At 37.3% G+C, this 19,592-nt stretch overlaps 1 protein-coding gene across 4 annotated transcripts in view; it reads left to right on the top strand.

Annotated features, from left to right (window-relative positions):
- Nucleotides 1–19,592, top strand: part of TMEM150C (transmembrane protein 150C) — a 64,899-nt gene that overhangs the window by 39,219 nt on the left and 6,088 nt on the right. For all 4 annotated transcript variants that reach the window (XM_039845574.1, XM_039845577.1, XM_039845576.1 and 1 more), the window contains exons 2-6: nucleotides 9,146–9,235; nucleotides 10,081–10,134; nucleotides 10,262–10,294; nucleotides 12,188–12,255; nucleotides 17,991–18,118. In XM_039845574.1, coding sequence (XP_039701508.1) covers nucleotides 9,146–9,235; nucleotides 10,081–10,134; nucleotides 10,262–10,294; nucleotides 12,188–12,255; nucleotides 17,991–18,118 — 373 coding nt within the window. The remainder of the gene's footprint in view (nucleotides 1–9,145; nucleotides 9,236–10,080; nucleotides 10,135–10,261; nucleotides 10,295–12,187; nucleotides 12,256–17,990; nucleotides 18,119–19,592) is intronic.

Below are 19,592 nucleotides of genomic sequence, written 5' to 3'. Positions count from 1 at the left end.
GTTTTCCGTTATTAGGGACGTAAACCCTTCCCTTTGCTACTTAGTAGACTTCCCCTTGTGTCTCATTGGCCAGATGCAAAAGAGTCTGGAAAGATACTCAACAAAGGAAAATGAGATGGCCATGATTGGGTTAGACTAGTCATGTGTGCCCTTAGGCTTAACACATTGCTGTCTTGAATAAAACTAGACTCTGTTAGCTAAGAAGAAGAGGAAAAATGACTATTGGGTTGGCAATTATATCTGCCACATGTGGGGAATATTTTTTAATATTATTTACGAGGACCTTGGCATAGAAACTCTAAGAAAATAGCAAATTTCGAAGTCTTGGTAGAAGAGACTTCCCTCTGGGATTACTCCATGAATGATGTGAGGACAGTGTGTTCCATCTATTTCCGAGAAAAAGAATCCTTTGGGCCACTAGCTTGAAAGTATCCCTCTAAGTCATCTGTCAGTTGAATGAAGGTGATCGATTTTAGAAATCAGGAAAGTATTAGGAAAAAACCAGTCACTATTGGTTCTACTGAGATATCATCATCATATTTTTTTAGAGATGGTAATATTTTACAGAAATCCTTTATTAATTAATATATTGTATCTTGGTAGTGCTCGTGAAAATTATTTTGGGGCAAAATTGACCTCATAGATTGAATAATATTGTTTATATCTGTTTGATTAGAGGAAGTCATATAGTCTTAAGGTGATACCAGGTCACTCAAATCATCATGCTTTCCCAATCTTAGCATTCAATGAAAGCAAATTTTAACTATCAGCATAATGAGTTTGTTGTATTGCAGATGTCTCCATGATGGTTTATATCTGAGAGCCTATAAACATTTTAGGAACAAAACAAAACAAATAGTTCTCGTCATTACCACTTATAATTGTAAATGAATTACAGAGTAATACAAGCTATTCGTATTTGCCCATGACACACATGGAAAATAACTTAAGATTCCCAGAAGGTTAAAAAAAAATCAAGGATGCCGTTGGTTCACAGACACTGTGACAACCATGATCATTAGTGAGTGACTCATTAATCTTTCCTGCTCCATTCCAGCTGGCCCTGAGAGCAGAATGAAAAATTGCTGTGGCAGGCAGCTCATTTCCTAACAAATTGCAAAATGAAAAAAGATAACCAAAGACCCTCAAACGTCACTTGCAGTGGAATGTAGTTAACATTTATTGAAAAGCCATCAAATGCTAGGCACTATAAGCAGTTTAACTGTATTTCAACCTTCTTAAAAACCATCTGAGGTAGTTACCATTATTATTCCCATTTTACTGATAAAGAAACTGAGGCACAAAGAGGATGTAACCAAGATCACACAGCTAGCAAGTGGCAGAGCTGGGGTTCCAGACCCTGGTAATCTGGCTCCAGAGTTTATGAACTCAAGCTGCCTCTCACCGTTACCTTAGGGAGTACAAACTCCTACTAATTCCTAACAAGCAAAGCCTTTCCAGCCCCAGAAAATATTATCTTAATCTTTGTGACCTTTCACAGTCATTATTATAAGTAATTTCTAACTAATAAAGTTTTTGAAACTGTATGTGAAGATGATCAAATAGTCTTTGCTTTCTATTTATAAATTGAAGGAATTTTATCATTGCCTAATGGAACAGAAAGTTTGTCTTTACGGATTATCGTTGGTAACAATATGTTATAATCTTTGACTTCAGTAGCTTCATTAGCTTCTACTATAAGAACCATCTGTTTGAAATTTGATGATGAAATTATAAATAATTATATGACCTCAAGCTAATGTGGGCTTATAGTAACACTTCATTTGCTTCCATGAGATTGTAAATTTTCAAGCATCCAGGTATTCTCTTGGGCATTCCCAGAGGAACAAATGTCAACAGCGGGAGCCACTGCAAACCTTTGATACAGTTCATTTTCTCTCAGAGGAGGAATGAGAGCCTCAGGGATGTAGGTCACAAAGGGAGCAAGGCGAAGACTGGGATTTTCAGCCTCTGACTCAGTGTTGAAGAGTCCTCACTATGCAGTCTCATTCCTACCACAGATTGGGTGAAAGAGAGCGAAAATCGCTAAAACTTTGATATTTATTGGAAGAGAAGAATGAAAGATAGAAATCTACAGAGAGTTAGCAGTATTGGCTATCTAGGAGTATCTGGATAACAGGTTTGTAAATCATTTGGATAAATGATAACATTTGGACGAGAGTCTTCCAAACAGCATCTAAATGCCAGAACCCTTTCAAGAAGGTTTATGCAATTCTGGCTCTTTTCCTCCTTTTGTCAGAAACTCACTAGGTAACATTGTTTTAGATACAGTTTACCGTTTGGGACAGGGGAACAATTATCTTAAGTATTTTATTGTGAAATATTATTGAAGGATTAACAACAATGGAGTAAATATTACACAGAATAAAAAAGAAGTATAACTCAGAATGCAAAGGTAAAACTGTTTTAGGAGTACAGAATATTCCTTCCTTCTCCCCTTTTCCTTGAAAAGGTAAATGTAGTCTTCTAGCTGGTAGGTACCATGCTGATAAGGGAAAAAGTGGAACTTGTCCTTGCTAGGAAATGTAAATAAAGTTTGGGTGACACTTCTTGGGTGACAGGAAGCAATGGACCAGTTTATTTTAGTGGTATCTGAAAGGATGGAAGAGAGAGAACTATTTCTCACTTTTAATTTTTAATTCTCAGATAACTCTGAGGCAGTCAAGAGAGTTAATATAATAGATTATGCATTTATCTTTGCAGAGGTACTTCCAGTCAAATATCTGAATTTGTCAAGTCAGAAAGCTTAGAGAGTCTTATGAAACCAAACCTAAATCACACGTCCATCTCCTGGCACCTCCAGGAATCCTCCTCCAGCACAAAGAGTGGAAAGCACACCAATGTCATTTCTCTACTGCACCTTCTGTGGTCACATTATAAGCTGAGTATGTGTAAAAGAAGGACAAATAGGTTATTTTGGACAAGAAAAGCATATGTAAAAGAGTCCCCTCTTTGGTTAACTCAGTCCTACCAGGGAGGGAGAACAAAGTAAAAAGACCAAGATATATCAGTTGGTACGTTGGGAGGTTTATAAACCAGAAACTAGTCCTGAAGGAACTTTTCGCTGTAATCTTCTTTTCCCTGATAACTCAAATGTGGGTAGGAAGGTAAAGTAGGTAAGGGTAAGGAAGCTTTCCTCATCTGCACACATGCACGCACACACACACACACACACACCCTTCATTGTTCTTTCTTGGGCTCATACTTGTCAGATACCAAAAGAACCTGGCACGGGAGGGTATATTATGGAGAAAGAATATATTCTTCATTATAAGACTCTTCTTTTACCACTTCAGAAGACTGACTTTAGAGCATCATAAATTTCCTGATCCTTGTCAAAATAATTTATAAACTATCTATGGTCTAAACCAATTTGATAAGACAATAGGGACCTGTAGTTTAAAAAGGCATAACCAGATCACAAATTTAAATATAAAATGTAAAATTATAACTCTTTTAAAGAAAATTCTTTTAGGAGAAAATCTTCAAGATCAATGGCTAGGCAAAGAGTTCTTAGGCTTGCATCAAAAAACACAGTTTATAAAAGGAAAACTTGGTAAGTTGGATCTTATCAAAATTTAAAACTTTTGCTCTGCAAGAAACCGTGTAAGTACCAAGACTATTCAGTGGAGAAGACAGTATTTTAAATTAATGGTTCTGGTTATTAAAATTCACCATATATAAAATTTAACTCAAAATGGATCAAAGACTTAAATGGGAGGAGCTAAAAGTATAAGATGTGTAGGATAAAACATAAGGATTAAAGCCTCGTGGCATTGGATTTGGCAATAATTATTTGGATAGAACACCAAAAGCACAAGCAACAAAAGAAAATAGATACATTAGTCTTCATCAAAACTTAAAACTTTTGTGCATCAAAGGACACTATCAATAGAGTGAAAAGGCAGTTCACCTAGTGGGAGAAAATTTTGTAAATCATATATCTGATAAGAGATTTATATCCAGAATATATAAAGAACTCCTACAACTCAACAATAATAAAAAACAAACAACCCACTTTTAAATTGAACAAAAGACATGAGTAGACATTTCTCCAAAGACGATATAAAGATAGCCAATAAACACATGAAAAGATACTCAACATCATTAATCATTAGGGAAATATAAATCAAACCCAAAATGAGATACCACTTTGTACTAATTAGGATGACTACTATAAAAAATAAAAAAGTAAAAATAAATAAAAAATTTTTAAAAAGCGAGTGTTCGTGAAGATATGGTGGAGCTGGAACTCTTGCGCATTGCTGGTGGGAATGTAAAATGGTGCAGCTGCCATAATGGTTCCTCAGAAGAGTAAACGTAAAATTACCATATGACCTCCAAGTACTAGCAATTGCACTCCTAGGAATATACCTAAAAGAATTGAAAGCAGGGACTTGAACAGATAACTTGCACACCTGTGTTCATAGCAGCACTGTGCACAATATTCAAAAAGTAAAAACAACTCAGATCATCACCAATCGACCAATGAATGTATAAACAAAATGTGGTGTGTACATACAGTGGAATATTATTCAGCCTTAAAAAGAAATGAAATTGTGATATACAATACATTGAAGACATTATGCTTACTGAAATAAGCCAGACACAAAAAGACAAATACTATATGTCTTCACTTATTTAAGGTACCTAGAGTAGTCAAATTCATAGATATAGAAAGTAGAATGGCGGTTGCCAGGGGCTAAGAGGAGGAGGGAATGGAGAGTTACTGTTTAATGAGCACAGTTTGGAATGATGAAAAGTTCTGGAGATGGATACTTGTGATGGTCACACAATGATATGAATGTACTTAATACTAGTGTATTGTACACTTGAAATGGTTAAAATGGTAAAAATTTTATGTTATATATATTATACCTCGCACAAAAATAAATAAATAAAAATAATTTTGTTTAAAAAGACCCTGTTAAGAGGATAAAGCTACAGACGAGGAAATATTTGCAAACCACACATCTGAAAAAGGACTACTATCTAGAATATATGAAACACTCTCAAACTGCTCTTTGTTCTCAACCATGAAAACAAAATTGAATTGAAAATGGGTAAAAGACATATACAGACATTTTACCGAAGAGGATATACAGATGGCAAATAAGCACATGAAAAGATGTTCAATATCATTAACCATCAGGGCAATGCAAATTAAATTATATCAGATGTTGTATCACTACATACCTATCAGAATGGCTAACATAAATAATGATAACACCAATTATCACCAATTAACACCAATTACTTAGCGATAACAAAATTACTTATCACCAAATAGTGATATCACCAATAGTGATAATAGATGTGAAGAAACTGAATCAATCCTACCTTACTGGTAGGAATGTAAAATGGTACAGCTACTCAGAAAAACAGCTTGTCTGGTTCTTTCATAACTAAACATGCAATTACATATGACTGCAAACTTGGGAATTTATTCCAGAGAAATAAAAACTATGTCCACACAAACATCTGTACACTAATATTCATAGCTTCTTTATTTGCAATAGCCAAAAACTTGGAACAATTTAGATATCCTATAATTGGTAAATACACAAACTGGGTACATCCATACCATGGAATACCACCCAAAAATAAAAGGTATCATACTACTGACGAACACAAACCTGTGCTGAATCTCCAAGGAATTCTTAGGTGAATGCTCCATAAAAAAAGTCAACCCCAAAGGTTACATACTCTATGATTCCATTTGTATAACATTCTCGAGATGACACAATTATAGAACTGAAGAAAGGATTAGTGGTCGCCAGAGATTAGAAAGGACGGTTCGGGAGTGGGAAGTAGATGTGGTTATAAAAAGGCAACACGGGAGTCCTTTGTGGTGGTGGAACTCACCTCCCATGGGTTCCCCTTTTGGGAACGTCTGTGTGTTCTGTGCCTTGACTGTGGTAGTGATCACACAAATCTACACATGTGGTAAAACTGCATAAAACTAAATGCACACACAGAAGGGAGTGCATGTAAAACTGATGAAATCGGAATGAAGTCAAAGGATTGTATCAATGTCAGTGTCCTGTTGATATTATATCACGGTTATACAGGATGTTACCTGTGGGGAGATGGATTGAAGGATATACAGCACCTCTCTGTATTATTTCTTACAACAACATGTGAATTTGTGATTATGTCCCCATGAAAAGGGCTTAACCAATGTAAAAACCCCGAAGAAGCACCTAAGTAGTTCCACTGGAAGCTAATAATACAACTATCTATAGACTTATTCTTTTCACTTCCCAAGGCATCCCTTTGAGTTAAGAAAAGGCAGTTTCATCTATCATTAGGCAAGGAATACAGTATAATTTTCCCAGAATTTGGATTGCCCTATGAGAATTAAACTAGTAAAAATAAAATAATTTAGGAGAATAGCCGTTAGCCACCTTAGATGCTTCCACAACAAAATAAGAAAAGCAATACATAGTGAAAAATAACCAAAGACTAGAATCTCAGGAAAGTAGGCCTTCAATATGTGTGCATGGTTAAGGTATTAATTATTGTTTTTGGAGGGCCATCTGAAGAAAGAAACTGTTCCTATCAGGAAGGGCATCTGCATCCTTCTAGAAATGCAGGAGCCCTGAGAAGAAAGAGTTAAGCTGTCCTGAGCCCTGCTTTGGAGGGAGAGTATGTTGTTCTAGCACAAGCATTGATCTCATTGGCAGTTAGAGTTGGCACAGCTGCCACTTACAGAACATGTATTACGTGTGATGTGCTTTACTTGCATCAGCATTAATCCTTAACACAACCCTACAGAATAGAAGTTACCTCCATAATTACACTAAGGCTTAAGATATGAAATAACTTGCCAGGCATCAGACAGCTTGGTGAGTGGCAGAACTGGGTTTCAGTCCTATGCATTGCCATATTATTTCCATTATACCATACTATTTCCATTACTATTTGCCATACTGTTTCCACTAACTACCTTTCTTTAAAGGATATTAGCACATAGAGCTATTGAAGCTTGAAGGCATGGTGTTAGAATTATCCTGTCAACTCTTTTCACTCTACTTTCCTGCTTCCAAAATTGATTTCCCATGTAGACATTCCTAAAAGGGGAGTCAATGTGAGTATTTATTCATTTGACAGTTGTGTTTCTCTGTGTACATGAATAAGTTGGCATTATGACTTATTCACCAGTCTATTTTTAAAATGGCTAATAGTCCTGAGTGCTTCTGGGGCTGGTAATTCTGAGTTGGTTTAACCCCGTAGGGCCTCAGTCTTTGATGTCCTTCTCTTTCTCTTCGAATTCAGCAATCTTCACATAGCAAGATAGGAGAATGGTGTTATAGCTTTAAGTAACTGGCCCAAGCCCATGGAGTCAGTTATTGGCAAAGCTAAGGTTGAGAACTAGGTCTCCTGACTCTTATTCCAGTGAAACCATTTCGGCTATACTCATCCTGCAGCCTGTTTCAGGGGCAGAGCTAGAATAATTTGATTTACATGCTCAACATCCCTATTTTATTTTCTGTACTCCTTCTACAACTTAGCTACTAATGGAATTATTTTTGTTAGCGTAATTGATAGCTTTATTATGAGCCCACAGTTTTCTGGACATAAATAAATGGACACTGACTAACTAAATTTTGTATGCTTAAAATACTCATCGTTCTCCCATACTATATAAGCTGAATGAGCATGTACCACTGGTTCATACAATAGCTTTTTTATTTTGTATAAGCTGTTACATAAAGATAGTTGTATTGATTAGACCTCACCTCAGTATTTCTACCACCTGGTATAGTACCTGGCACAAGTGGGTGTCAGTACTTTTGAATTGGATTGGATTAGATTGGGTTAGATTGGATTAAATTTACTTAAAGTGTCTCTAATATCTTTCAACTTCCAGAGTGTCATTTATTTAATACCCCTACCCGGATAGGTGTTTAGACTATAGCATGACTTTTCTAAGACACATTATTAGGTCAAAGTGTCTGTCCCCAGGCCTGAAAGATCTACCTAATCAGGGAACTGAGACCTTCCTGATAACCTTGCAGGCTACCATGCTAAAGGAAGGGCCTGTTCTTTCTGTTCTCAACTCTTGGAAAGTCCAAGGAATGTCAGCAATATGAAAGCAGATATCACGGAGGTGCTCAGAAATGTGACAGTGCTGGTTCAAACGCAATAAACAACTTTTTGCAGTTAATTTTAAAACCCAAATCAACGAGCAGCGATTTCTACCTCGAGGTGCCATTTAATCCCATATCCTTCTACTTGTCAGGTCACCTGTGGAGGTCACCACGGTACTTTATTTTCATGGAACAGGTATTTTTTTGCCTAAAGGATTGTTGGCATCCAGTGTCTCAAAAAGATTTCGTATGATGGTATGGGGTAAAGAAGTAAAGTGATAGTTATTTCTTTCTGTACCAATAATTTTTCACTTCTGAAGTTTCTGCTTTTCACTTTATTTTGGTGGAAAATTTTTATGTAATTTTGCTTTCACATATAACATCCAAAATGCTTGACATCTGGTTTTTTGTTGGTTTTTTTTCCATTGTGCTTTTGTTGGAGCTAATTTAAAGGTATACATGACATATTGTTTTCCAGGGCATTCATTTTAGAGTCTTCTGAGATAGTTGCTCAATAAGATGTCATGAGAAAAGTTCAGATCTGCCAAGCATTTGCCATTTCCTCCTGTGTTGCTAATTTATTTAGTAACCATTTGTTTCTAACATTCTTGTCTGCCAAGCTGTAGACATAGGTACCTGCTGGATCCATAGATCTATAAATCTATAAATATTTATAAAAGCACTAAAAGTAGTTTGGCATTTGCCTCTGTAATCTAGCTCTTCTCAAAATCCTAACCCAAACCCTTTTGTCCTTTCTTAAATACATCGATGCTTGTATTAGACTAAATGTCATTATGAGAAATTTTCCATCAGTTCTTAACTAGGATTCTGGAATATTTGAGCTAATGCTAGATGGCAGTTGTCCACGTTACCTGCTCAAGGATTTCCCACATGTGTAGGTGGCAGTAATGATACTGATTTGAATCATGGTTTCAAAAAATGCACTCTTTTTCAACTAAACTTCCTTTCTGTCTTGAAAGAGTGAGGTAAATTTTTGACTTTGTTACCAATACCTGTTCATTTTATTTCAGGGGTACAGGCATGGATGGGAAGAAATGCAGCGTATGGATGTTTTTACCTCTTGTATTTACTCTGTTTACTTCAGCTGGATTGTGGATAGTGTGAGTACGCTCTTATTTAATTATTTAAGGACAGAGGTTCAATGTAGATAAAAATGTAAAGTTTTGATAGTACCTGGCATGTCTATATGACTGTATTTATAAGTACTTTTAAAATAATGTTTATGAATTCAACCTTGCTAAAGTCTCCATTTCTTCTCTTCTTCTACTACCCTAAGTAAATAATGAGAGCGAGTAATAAATTATGCAAAGCAGGTAGTGAAGAATACTAGATTTATTTTGTGTTCCTGTGTTCTTTCAGTAATGAATATTCTATAAACTGGTGGTATGGGTTCATTATTTGCAAGATTTGCTAATTTGACACCACCATGCTAAGGATTCCATTCATAGTCCAGGTTTTTTCTCTTGTGTGCTATGTTTATAAAATGGATATCATTACATTGGAAGTCTTGGCTTATCACAAAACATTCTCATATTTGCTTATTTCAAGACTATTTACTTGTAGAAAATTATTTTAGTTCCTTGCAGTTCATTAAGAAAGGTGGACACATGTCCTTGAGATCCTTGAGAAATTAGAGATTTTTAGCTCAGATTTCAGTTTGCCCAAAGTTGTAAAATCTTATTTCTTTGTTTTCTAGTTTTTAGATTATAAAGATTGCCATTAATTTGAGGGATGTTTTGAAAATTGAAGAAATATTATTAATAATGACATTTGAGCTTCAAAAAGCTGGATTATCTATAGACAAAGCACTGCAGTAAAAGAGCATGTTCCTGATTAGGAAGAAAATTAATATGATTTAATGCGATTAGTCTAATAAAACTGGGAAACAATTCTTTTTTAAAAAAATTTCTTTGTTTTGTAAACTTTTATTGTTATTTCTTCATAGATACTTTATAGCTGTGGAAGATGACAAAATTTTCCCATTAAATTCAGCTGAAAGGTAAAGTTTATCTCTGGGTAATTAATTGTTCATCGATAGACCTAACAAAAACTTTGTCACTGGTGAGATTAAACTGTGCACAGATGACTGTGCTTTAACCTGAGCTTCTATGTCTTCTTTTATCCAGGAAACCTGGTGTGAAGCATGCACCATATATAAGGTAATTTGATCATTTTCTTCCAATCTGTTAGATCTTAGGAAAAGTTGGGAGGGTGTCTTAGTTAGGGCTACTATAACACAGTAGCGTAGACTGGGCGGCTTATGAACAATAGAAATTTATTTCACACATCTCTGGAAGCTGGAAGTCCAAGATCAGGGTGCCAGCATGGGGGAGGTCTGGTGAGACCGCCATCTTCTCATTGTATCTTCACACGGCAGAGAGAGACAGAGAGCTCTCCGGGGCACCAGGTCTCTGCCAGGCATTGATCTCACCCTTTGAAATGGAAGTGGAGGCAGCCCTTCCCCCAAGGGCTGGGCCTCTGGGCCTGAGGTGGCAGCCCTGACCATCACTGAATCACCTTTGAGGGTCCTTCCTCCCTTGTCTTAAAGAACAGTGTGTGATCATAGCCAGAATGGTGATGGTCCTGTCCTGTGCGGTCTAAGAAATCCAACAGTCTTCCTTCATTTTACCCCATTTTTTGTTTCCTTTTGTTTCCTTTAGTCCTAGCTAGCACTGCCTAGATGGGCAATCCCATCTCTATTCCTAGCTTTCATTAAGATGGTTGGTTAAATCCTTGTTTTACACCCACATTAATCTTATCAAAGAGTTGCTTGGCCACACCTTCAGTGTTGTTCTCTTCCAAACATGCTTTATGCTTTCTCACTTTTTTTTTCCTCCTCTTTGATCCCCGCCTCCCCCCCCGCCCCGCCTTCCACCCTTGACCTATGGATGTTGCTGTTTCCCCTTAAGAACTGGATCTCTGAAGGCGGAGCATCTCCTATAGGCTCATGGCATGCACCCGGGGCCTGGCACACCTGGGTTATGGGCCATGGCTCCACCTGGGGCACGAACCCAGAACCTTCTGCGTGTAAAGCAGACGTGCTAACCACTACACTATGGAGCCACTCTGACTTTCTCACTTTTTTGCAATATGGGTAGACTGAGAATTTTCCAAATTGTTAAGATCTGGTTCCTTTTTACTTCACAATCCCATCGTCAGATCATTTTTCTCTTCTCACATTTTACTGTAAGTCTGGAGGAACCAAGCCACTCCTTCAACACTTTGCTTAAAAATCTCGTCAGCTAAATATATAATGTCCTCACTCCCAAGTTCTACCTCCTACAAAACACGAGAACACAAATGCAATTCAGCCACGTGCTTCGCCGCTTTGTACAAGCACTGCCTTTGCTCCAGTTTCCAATAGCGTGCTCTTCATTTCTGTCTGAGACCTCACCAGAATGGCCTTTACTGCCCATTTTTCTACCAACTTCTGTTTAGGATTACTTAGATATTCTCTCAGAAGACAGAAGCTTTCTCTATAGCGCTCCTCTTTCTGAGTTCTCACCAGAATTGCCTTTAAAAGTCCATTCATGGCAATATAGGCTTTTCTAGTACATACCTCAAAACTCTTCCAGCCTCTACCTTTTACCCAGTTCCAAAGCCACTTCGATATATTTATGTATTTGTTACAGCAGTACCTCCATTTCTCAGTACCAACTTCTGTTTCAGTCAATGTGGGCTGCTAAATAAACGTACCACAGACAGGGTGGCTTATAAACAAAAGAAATTTATTTCTCACAGTCTGGAGGCTAGAGGGTGCCAGCATGGTTGGGTTCTGTTGAGAGCCCTCTTCTGGTTTGCCAACTTCTTACTGTATCCTCCTTACTTGGTGGAAAGGGGATGGAGAGAGGCCCCTTTTATAAGGTCACTAACGCCATTCATGAGGGCTCTGCCCTCATGACCTAATCACCTCCCAAAGGTCACACCTCCTAATACTATCATGTTGGGGGTTAAGATTTCAAAATATGAATTTTCAAGGGACACAAACATTCATTCCACTATGGAGGGTTATAGATTTTAATATAGTTATAAAACATTTCATATTTTTCAAGTATTGCAGGCGATGAACCTCCTGCAAGCTGTGTGTTTAGTCAAGTTATGAACATGGCAGCATTCCTAGGTAAGACAATAATAACAAATTTTTTATGTGCTTTGGTATATTTCTATTTATTTTCAGTTCTCCCAAACCCAAACGTATCAAAAGCATGGTGGGGTCCCTCTCACTCTCTGCCTCTGAGAGGAGACCACACTCTGTCTGGAGTGTTATCCCTTTTCTAATAAAGTTTCCTCGTGACGCTAAAAAAAAAAGGCATGGTGGGCTTAATTATAATTGAGTATCATATCATGGCAATATCCTGAAGCTAGCTTTTGTTTTGAGGGTCTTTTTCTCATAAATCCCTTTATGTTCACCCTGCTTACCATCTTTATCATTTCAGTGTATTCTTAACTTTATTTCTTTTGCTGCACAAAATAATATATATCACATACCATAAAACCCAGCTTGAGAATATAATATTGTACAATATGTTTGCCTTAAAAAGAAAGCTTTATTTTTTCCTTCAGTGGAAAAGATGAAAAAATGCATGGGTTCCGTGATAACTGTTGATGTGTGTGGATATCATTTTTAAATCTAAAGGTCAGCATTAGCATTCGGGTGACACTCTCCACTGTGCCAACGCACGTATCAAGCTGGCAAGTAGAGATATAGGTTAAAAAAAAAAAACCATTAAAGAACTTTCATACTCATGTTTGGCCCTAAATTCCCCACTTTTTCTTCAGGGCCCAAGGCCCTTATTTAATATCCTGTGCCCTTTATTCTGTGAGTGCCTCCATGACCTGGTGGTCCTCCAGGGATCACGGGAACCAGCCATGCTCTCTATCCTTTTCCAGTCGGCCTTCTGTACCATCTCCTCAAGGCCAGGCCTCCCCATTGACTTTCAGAAGGTCAACCAACTATCATTGTTGCCATGCTGTGGGGAACTGGCCAGTGACAACTAATTATTTCAGCAGTGGTTTTCTGGAAGTGAGAGATAAAGTAAGAGATAAAGACAATGTTATTACTGAGAGAGTAAATGGTTTTCATAGCATCTGTCCTCCCAAGAGGAGACCTGTTATTTCATCTATGTATAATTCTTTCTGCCGCCCGCCCCCCCCACACACACAGTTTCTATTCACTCTTATTTTTAAATGTTTCCTATAAGAAAAGGGAAGACCTGAAACCTCACTAGAAAATCAAGGGAGATGGTTGGTCCAGCATGCAACACAGGCAGAGTCTTAGTTGGTTCAAAAGGCTCAAAAAGTGAGAAACAGAGAACGCTCCTTGTGAGGCCCAAGAGGCCTCTAAGAGAAGCACACTGGGGACTTCTCTATAGTTAGTAAGATTGTTCCCTGGAGCTAACCTTTCCTTACCCAAGCTTCCTCAAAGCATATTCCAATTCACCTAAGCAGGAAGTTTCTGGAAGGAATGGACTGCTACACTAGCACTAAAGAGCAGCTTCGATATACCCTGATGCTGGAGTTGCTGACTCTTTAACGAAGCTCTTCTCTTCATGCCCCTGGCAGGCAGTGTTTTCATGTCCCAGATATTCCCAAATTCTGAGAAAGGTAATACTTTCGGCAGCTGGTGCACATGTGGGCAGCAGGGCCAGTCCTAGTCACTCAGGTTTTATCTTCACGGCCTTCACCCTCAGAGCTGCCAGGAGCTTTATACTTAAGCTTTTTTTCTACTCTTGACACGACTTTTCTGAAAAGATCTAATAAACTTATTTATACCAAGGCATAAATGACTGCTAAGGAGATATTTTCATTTAATAGAGCACAAAGTCCTGAGAGTGAATCTTAAATTGCGGGGTCAGAGACCATCCCCAGCCCCTCTGCAATCACACCACATAGGCCTGCGGGTTGATACCTACTCATACGATCATCCCCGCAGGCGCAATAATAACAATAATTAATGACAGTCATTTATATTCCAGGCACAATGCTAAGTGCTTTGCAAACGCTACCCCATCTAATCACAATACAGAGGAGATTGCCCTTTTTATTAAAAAGCCGTCACGAGCTATCTGCCCTCCATTGGGCTTTAAAGAAACCAATGAACATGTTGGAAGCCACATACTGTTTCCTTCATATCCTTAAGAAAAATCAGTATTTCCAAGTAGTCTTTAGTGTATAATCTAAAAAATACCAGTTTGCACAGCTCACAAATCTATCCAGTTATAGAGCTTATGATTAATTAATTATAAAAACATTTCCCCAAACAAATGAAAACAAGTTCCCCTCTTCCAGACGACGCTTGTCATCATTTTACACTCCTGTCCTTCCCTGCTCCACCAAGAAGCAATTAAGTTTTTATTAGCTTTCCTGCTCTAAAATACTGCAGCATCCAGTGTTGATTATCATCTTTCATCATTTTTGGTGCCATCTGGTGGACACAAAACTGATTAAGATTAGTGTTCAGTGGGAGTCATTATTTGTCTACTCTGCAAGGAAAGTTAGTTTACTAATGATTCTCGCTCTGAACCGTGGATGCTTTCATCTCCCCAGGCCTGTCCTGTCCAGCCTCAGACTCTTACTTTATTTATTTATTTATTTTTCCTCAGACTCTTACTTTAGATGACATAACTGACTTTCAGAAACAACCTGCACTGCCTATAAGTCACTGCTTTTTGACAGCTATGTATAGAATATAATTTAAATCTATAAATGAGTTTGGATAGCATTTATTAAAATTAATTACCAAAGACCTTTTATCTTTCTGATGCACTAATCAAAAATTGAATGCTCAATTATTCTCTTTACAGAATTAGTTATGCTCTTTGTCCAGAGTCAACACTTTATTTCTCCTGGGGGGATGGGGCAAAGACCTAAGACAAATTTTTTTAAGGGAATGTTATTTTTTGCCCTGGGTGATGGCGAGGACAAAGCTAATAGCTGAATGATTTCAGTCCCCTAATAGCAGCCATTCTCCCTCCTTCAGCCAAAACATATTGATTGTCGTGTTCTACTGCAGTCATAAATAGGAATTATTGATGCATAAACAATAAAACTAAACTAAACAAAAGGAATTTGGCCAGGCACCAGTTTAGAACTGCAATTAAGAGCTGTTATTTTTTTTTTTTTTTTTTTTTGAGTTTGAACTCTAAAAACCAAGTCAGCCTCAAAGTAAAAAATGTAATAAAGCAATAAGCAATTGTTTTAATATTTGTGTTCTCTTAAAATAGATAAATTAAAAAGGGATACCTATAGAGCAAAAGAACTATTCTACATACCAAAAACAAAGGTAATTTTTAAAAATGTTTTCTAAAACTGTTAATAAAATCTAAAATTTTTAGTGAAACTAAAAGTTATATCTATGGATCAAAACATTAACGTGATAAAAATTGATTAGCATATATAAAGATGGCTTTGAATCTGCCCTACTACCTGGAAGTCTTTTTCAGGGACATATAATTAAACCACTGCTTGGTTGAAAATGGACTTTATAACAGATAGTCTGAATCTGCCTCTATTTAAACCTACTTCTAACAAAACTGTTAAAGGACCAAAATCTTTACTATTTCCACCACCCTAAAAATTCAACTAGAATCTATTTTGAAAGGAAAGTATGCCTAGTCTGAGCTGATTAATAATGAAGTTAATAGGTTAAAGGGCAAAGTGTAGTGTTTCGAATGTAATTCTGGAAGTTCAGAGTGTTTGGTTGAATTTCTTTCATCAAGTAGATTTGCTACCTGCTTAATTTCATCATCTGCTCATGATAAAATGATTTTTATCATCGCTATTACAAATGGGAAGGCTAGCAATACTAGGACAAAGAGAATGATACGTGTCCCATTTTTATTGGAGAGAAATAGGTAATGCAGAGAGTGACCATCAGCTGACTCTTTCCTCCTGGGCAAATGGAACAAACTGACATCAAGAGCCATTCAGTGTCTGCTTCAGCAGCAGTTCAGAGCTTAGGTAGAGGTTCCAGCAGGATCCTATCCCTCCAAACTACGTGACAACCAGAGAGCTCCCAGAGTAATACTTTTCACTAGTCATTTTTAGAAGAAATGAAATATGCTGTCTTGGTATTTTGTTATTATGCCCTGACTAATGTCCATACACAGTTAGTTAGCACATGTGTCCCATGGTGCCCTGTGTTGAGGTTTCTGGTTTTAATCCACTGGCTTCTTTATCTGATGGTCACTTTGTATAGAATGCTTGTATTGAATTTCTTCTCTCCCCACTTCCTCCCCTATTCCCATCCTAAAAACTAATAAGTTGTGCTGATTTTTTCATCCTTTAGGGTAGTTATTGTCATTATTAATGGACTTCTGATATACTATATCTCCTAAGTTCCTCAGACCAGTAGTTTGGGAAACTCTTGTCAACTCAAGTATAATTTATTAATTTTACGATCAGTAGCGGGCATTAGCTGAAACCTAAATATACCAAAAGCTAAATTTGAACTGAACAACTTGCAATTTTGTATGTTATGATTTATTTCTCTTTCGTCTCCAAAATTTAAATTTTAACCAAGTTGTATATCACTCTTTGAACAGAGGTACTTGGAACTGGATGTCAACTCACTGAGCTTATTAGTTCCATAGCTTGAAACTATGAAATTCAGCATACTTGGGAAATGCAAATTTATGGTTGGATTTTCTTTATTAATGGTTAGTAATAATGGCCTGTGATCAAGGTAAAACCTTTAGCAAATAATTACTTGCTTTTAATTGCTGTATAAATAGGGTAATTTTTGAATTTCTAATTGTCTTCTCTGCTAAACCTGAATGTCAAAATAAATTGTCTTAGGAAGTAGTATAAGTGCATTTCCTTTTATGTAGATATAGTTTATATTAATTGCAAGTGCCTTTTTTGTCATTTGTAAACCAACTTCCTCAGCTCTTTGTATAAATATGAAACTATCCCTAGACTAGGCAGTTAATAAAAGGGGATTCTTAGGTTAGTGGCTTGCATATGGACTATCCTCAAGGTTACCGTTAGAAGTCAGGTTTGAAATCTAGGTAACTTCACTCTCTCGTCAGGTTCTCTGACAACAATTTGCTTCAAAAGATAGAGTGGTTCTTTTAAAATAAGTAATTAACATCATTTGGAAGAATTGAGCTTCCTTAATATTATTAGCTTAATTTTTAATATACACGAGACCCCAAAATCTGCTGTTAAAAATCCAGATTTCATAATTTGGTCATTGTAAGTGCTCTAATTTGAATTAACTATCATCGTCCTTTGATAAGAACACACCTTCCAGGCGGAATCTGAGGGAAGTGGGTATGAACCAGTAATAAAGGGATTTGTACACTTGCCTTTATCTTCCTTCCTATCCCCAGGAATGATTTCTGGCACAGGGACCAGCAGGTTTGTCTAGATGTGGAACCTTGTCGTCTCCCCTGTGTTTTCCTGCCCTCTCTGTTCTAACACTGTTCTAAGCTAAAGGATGATTGAACCGGTGAATTTCCATACCATGGACTGTCTTTATCCCTATTTTATTTGTTGTGTGTCAAGCCTCTGCCGTGTTCTCCTAAGCTAGTCTGCCCTGTGCTGACCTGGTTTTTGAAAACTCTTTGAGGACAACTCTATTAACTGTTGTTCTATCATCCTTGCATCACCCAAATAACATACAGCACTGCTGCTTCAACTCTGCTCTGCTTCCCCCCAGGTTAGATGTAATAAAACATCTAAATAATCATAAGCATCGCATGGACATTTTCTTTTTAAAATTGTCATTTCAGAGATTTAAAAATGCACTGTGGTGAAAAGTTTGATTTTATACATTGTGGCTTAAGAACTCTGCCTTATAGTCTGGATATATGATTTCAATTTTTTAACTGTAACATTTTGTTTTATCCCCAGCTCTTGTGGTAGCTGTTCTGCGCTTCATACAACTGAAACCAAAGGTTTTAAATCCTTGGCTGAATATTAGTGGATTGGTTGCACTGTGTCTGGCTTCCTTTGGAATGACCTTACTTGGTAATTTTCAGGTACTTCATTTGGCCTTTTTCACCTCCATCTCACACTTTACCTATATATTATCATAACCACTGAGAGATAGTCACTGTATGACCCGTATAATTCTGCTTAAATCTTAAAAGCAACTGCTAATAGTGGTTCCTAATATGCACAGGTTCTCCAGGCATCGGCCCTTATGGTCTCTCAGCCTGGTCTACCTACGTTTGCGTTACATACATGACGGTGTTTACTAGGCATTAGAATTACAGCATGGTTATTAGGAAAAGTAGCTACCAAAACAGCTGTATATTTTCTGCAAAGGATTTCAAAGTGCTTCATACTTTTTTCCTAATAACTTGTATCCTAATGTGCCTTTCTAGAATCCTAATAGGATCATTATGGCCTTACTATAATTAAACATTTTTTCTGGATGAAAGCTTGCATTTCAGAGTAGCAAGCTCACATGGGAGTTAAGTATGAAAATCCAGAACTTCTCTGGAACACCATGACTTGTGTAAAGATATACTAATACTGACTCTTCTTCCCAGAGATTTAGAAGCCTGAGGTCACAACATTTAAGAATAATTTCTCTTGCCAATACCATCACTCAACTCTAGACCTGAATGACTTCATTTGTAAAATAGACAAAGAGACCCCTGCACTGTTACAGTATTTGTCTGATGTCCCTGCCTCCTTCCCTTCCCCAGCATCCTCTAAACTATGCTATATACTGCTGCTAGAAACTTCCTTCTTATAATCAAACACTGATCCTGACACCTCTCTTCCTTCTGTTGAGTAAAATCCAAATGGTATAGACATTCGAGAAAATATGGTAGTAGGTTTTCTAAGACTGTCTCTTGTCCTAACCCTCAGTCCTGATAATCCATAAAACCAGGCTAACTCATTCCCCAACACTTTCCCTGGTACAGAGTAGCAATTCAGTAAGCATTTTTGACTTGATGGGTTGTTTGACAGAGGCAATCCCACCAATTCCTCTAACTATTCTAGGTCTCATCCCATATAGATGGCAAGGAAGCTGCATTCATAGATCATATTGGCTAGGACAGTGAATTATCAGAATATTTGAGAGTTTAGCCTGTTAAACTCCAAAATGTTAGCGCGTTGAGCATTTTTATTGAGATTTTGGTGGGAGTCTTTCCCTCACCTGTCTGTGCTGCAGGTGCTGGCATGTCGTAAAGTACTCAATAACTATCATTTCTCTCTTCTCAGACTTGGATGGAAGTCACTAAGTAGGCACTGTGCTCTTTACTAAAGTCCCAAGAGAAACCCAGAGATTGGGTCACTTTGGTGAACCACAAATAGTCGAAGCCGTGAATGATGACATCTGAAGGACATTTTCTGGAATATCTACAGAGAATATACAAGAAACAAATAACAAATTAGTTGCCTGTGGAGAAACCAGGTGGCTAGTATCTGGCATGGCAGACAGACTTTCCAATCTGTATACTCCTTTTATAGTTTTTATAAGTTTGAACCATGTAACTT

This window comes from Pteropus medius, unplaced genomic scaffold (genome assembly GCF_902729225.1).
Source record: "Pteropus medius unplaced genomic scaffold, Ma_sr-lr_union100, whole genome shotgun sequence".
Lineage (NCBI taxonomy): Eukaryota > Metazoa > Chordata > Mammalia > Chiroptera > Pteropodidae > Pteropus > Pteropus medius.
The sequence above is the reverse complement of the archived record's forward strand: the minus strand, read 5'-3'. Positions and strand labels throughout refer to the sequence as shown.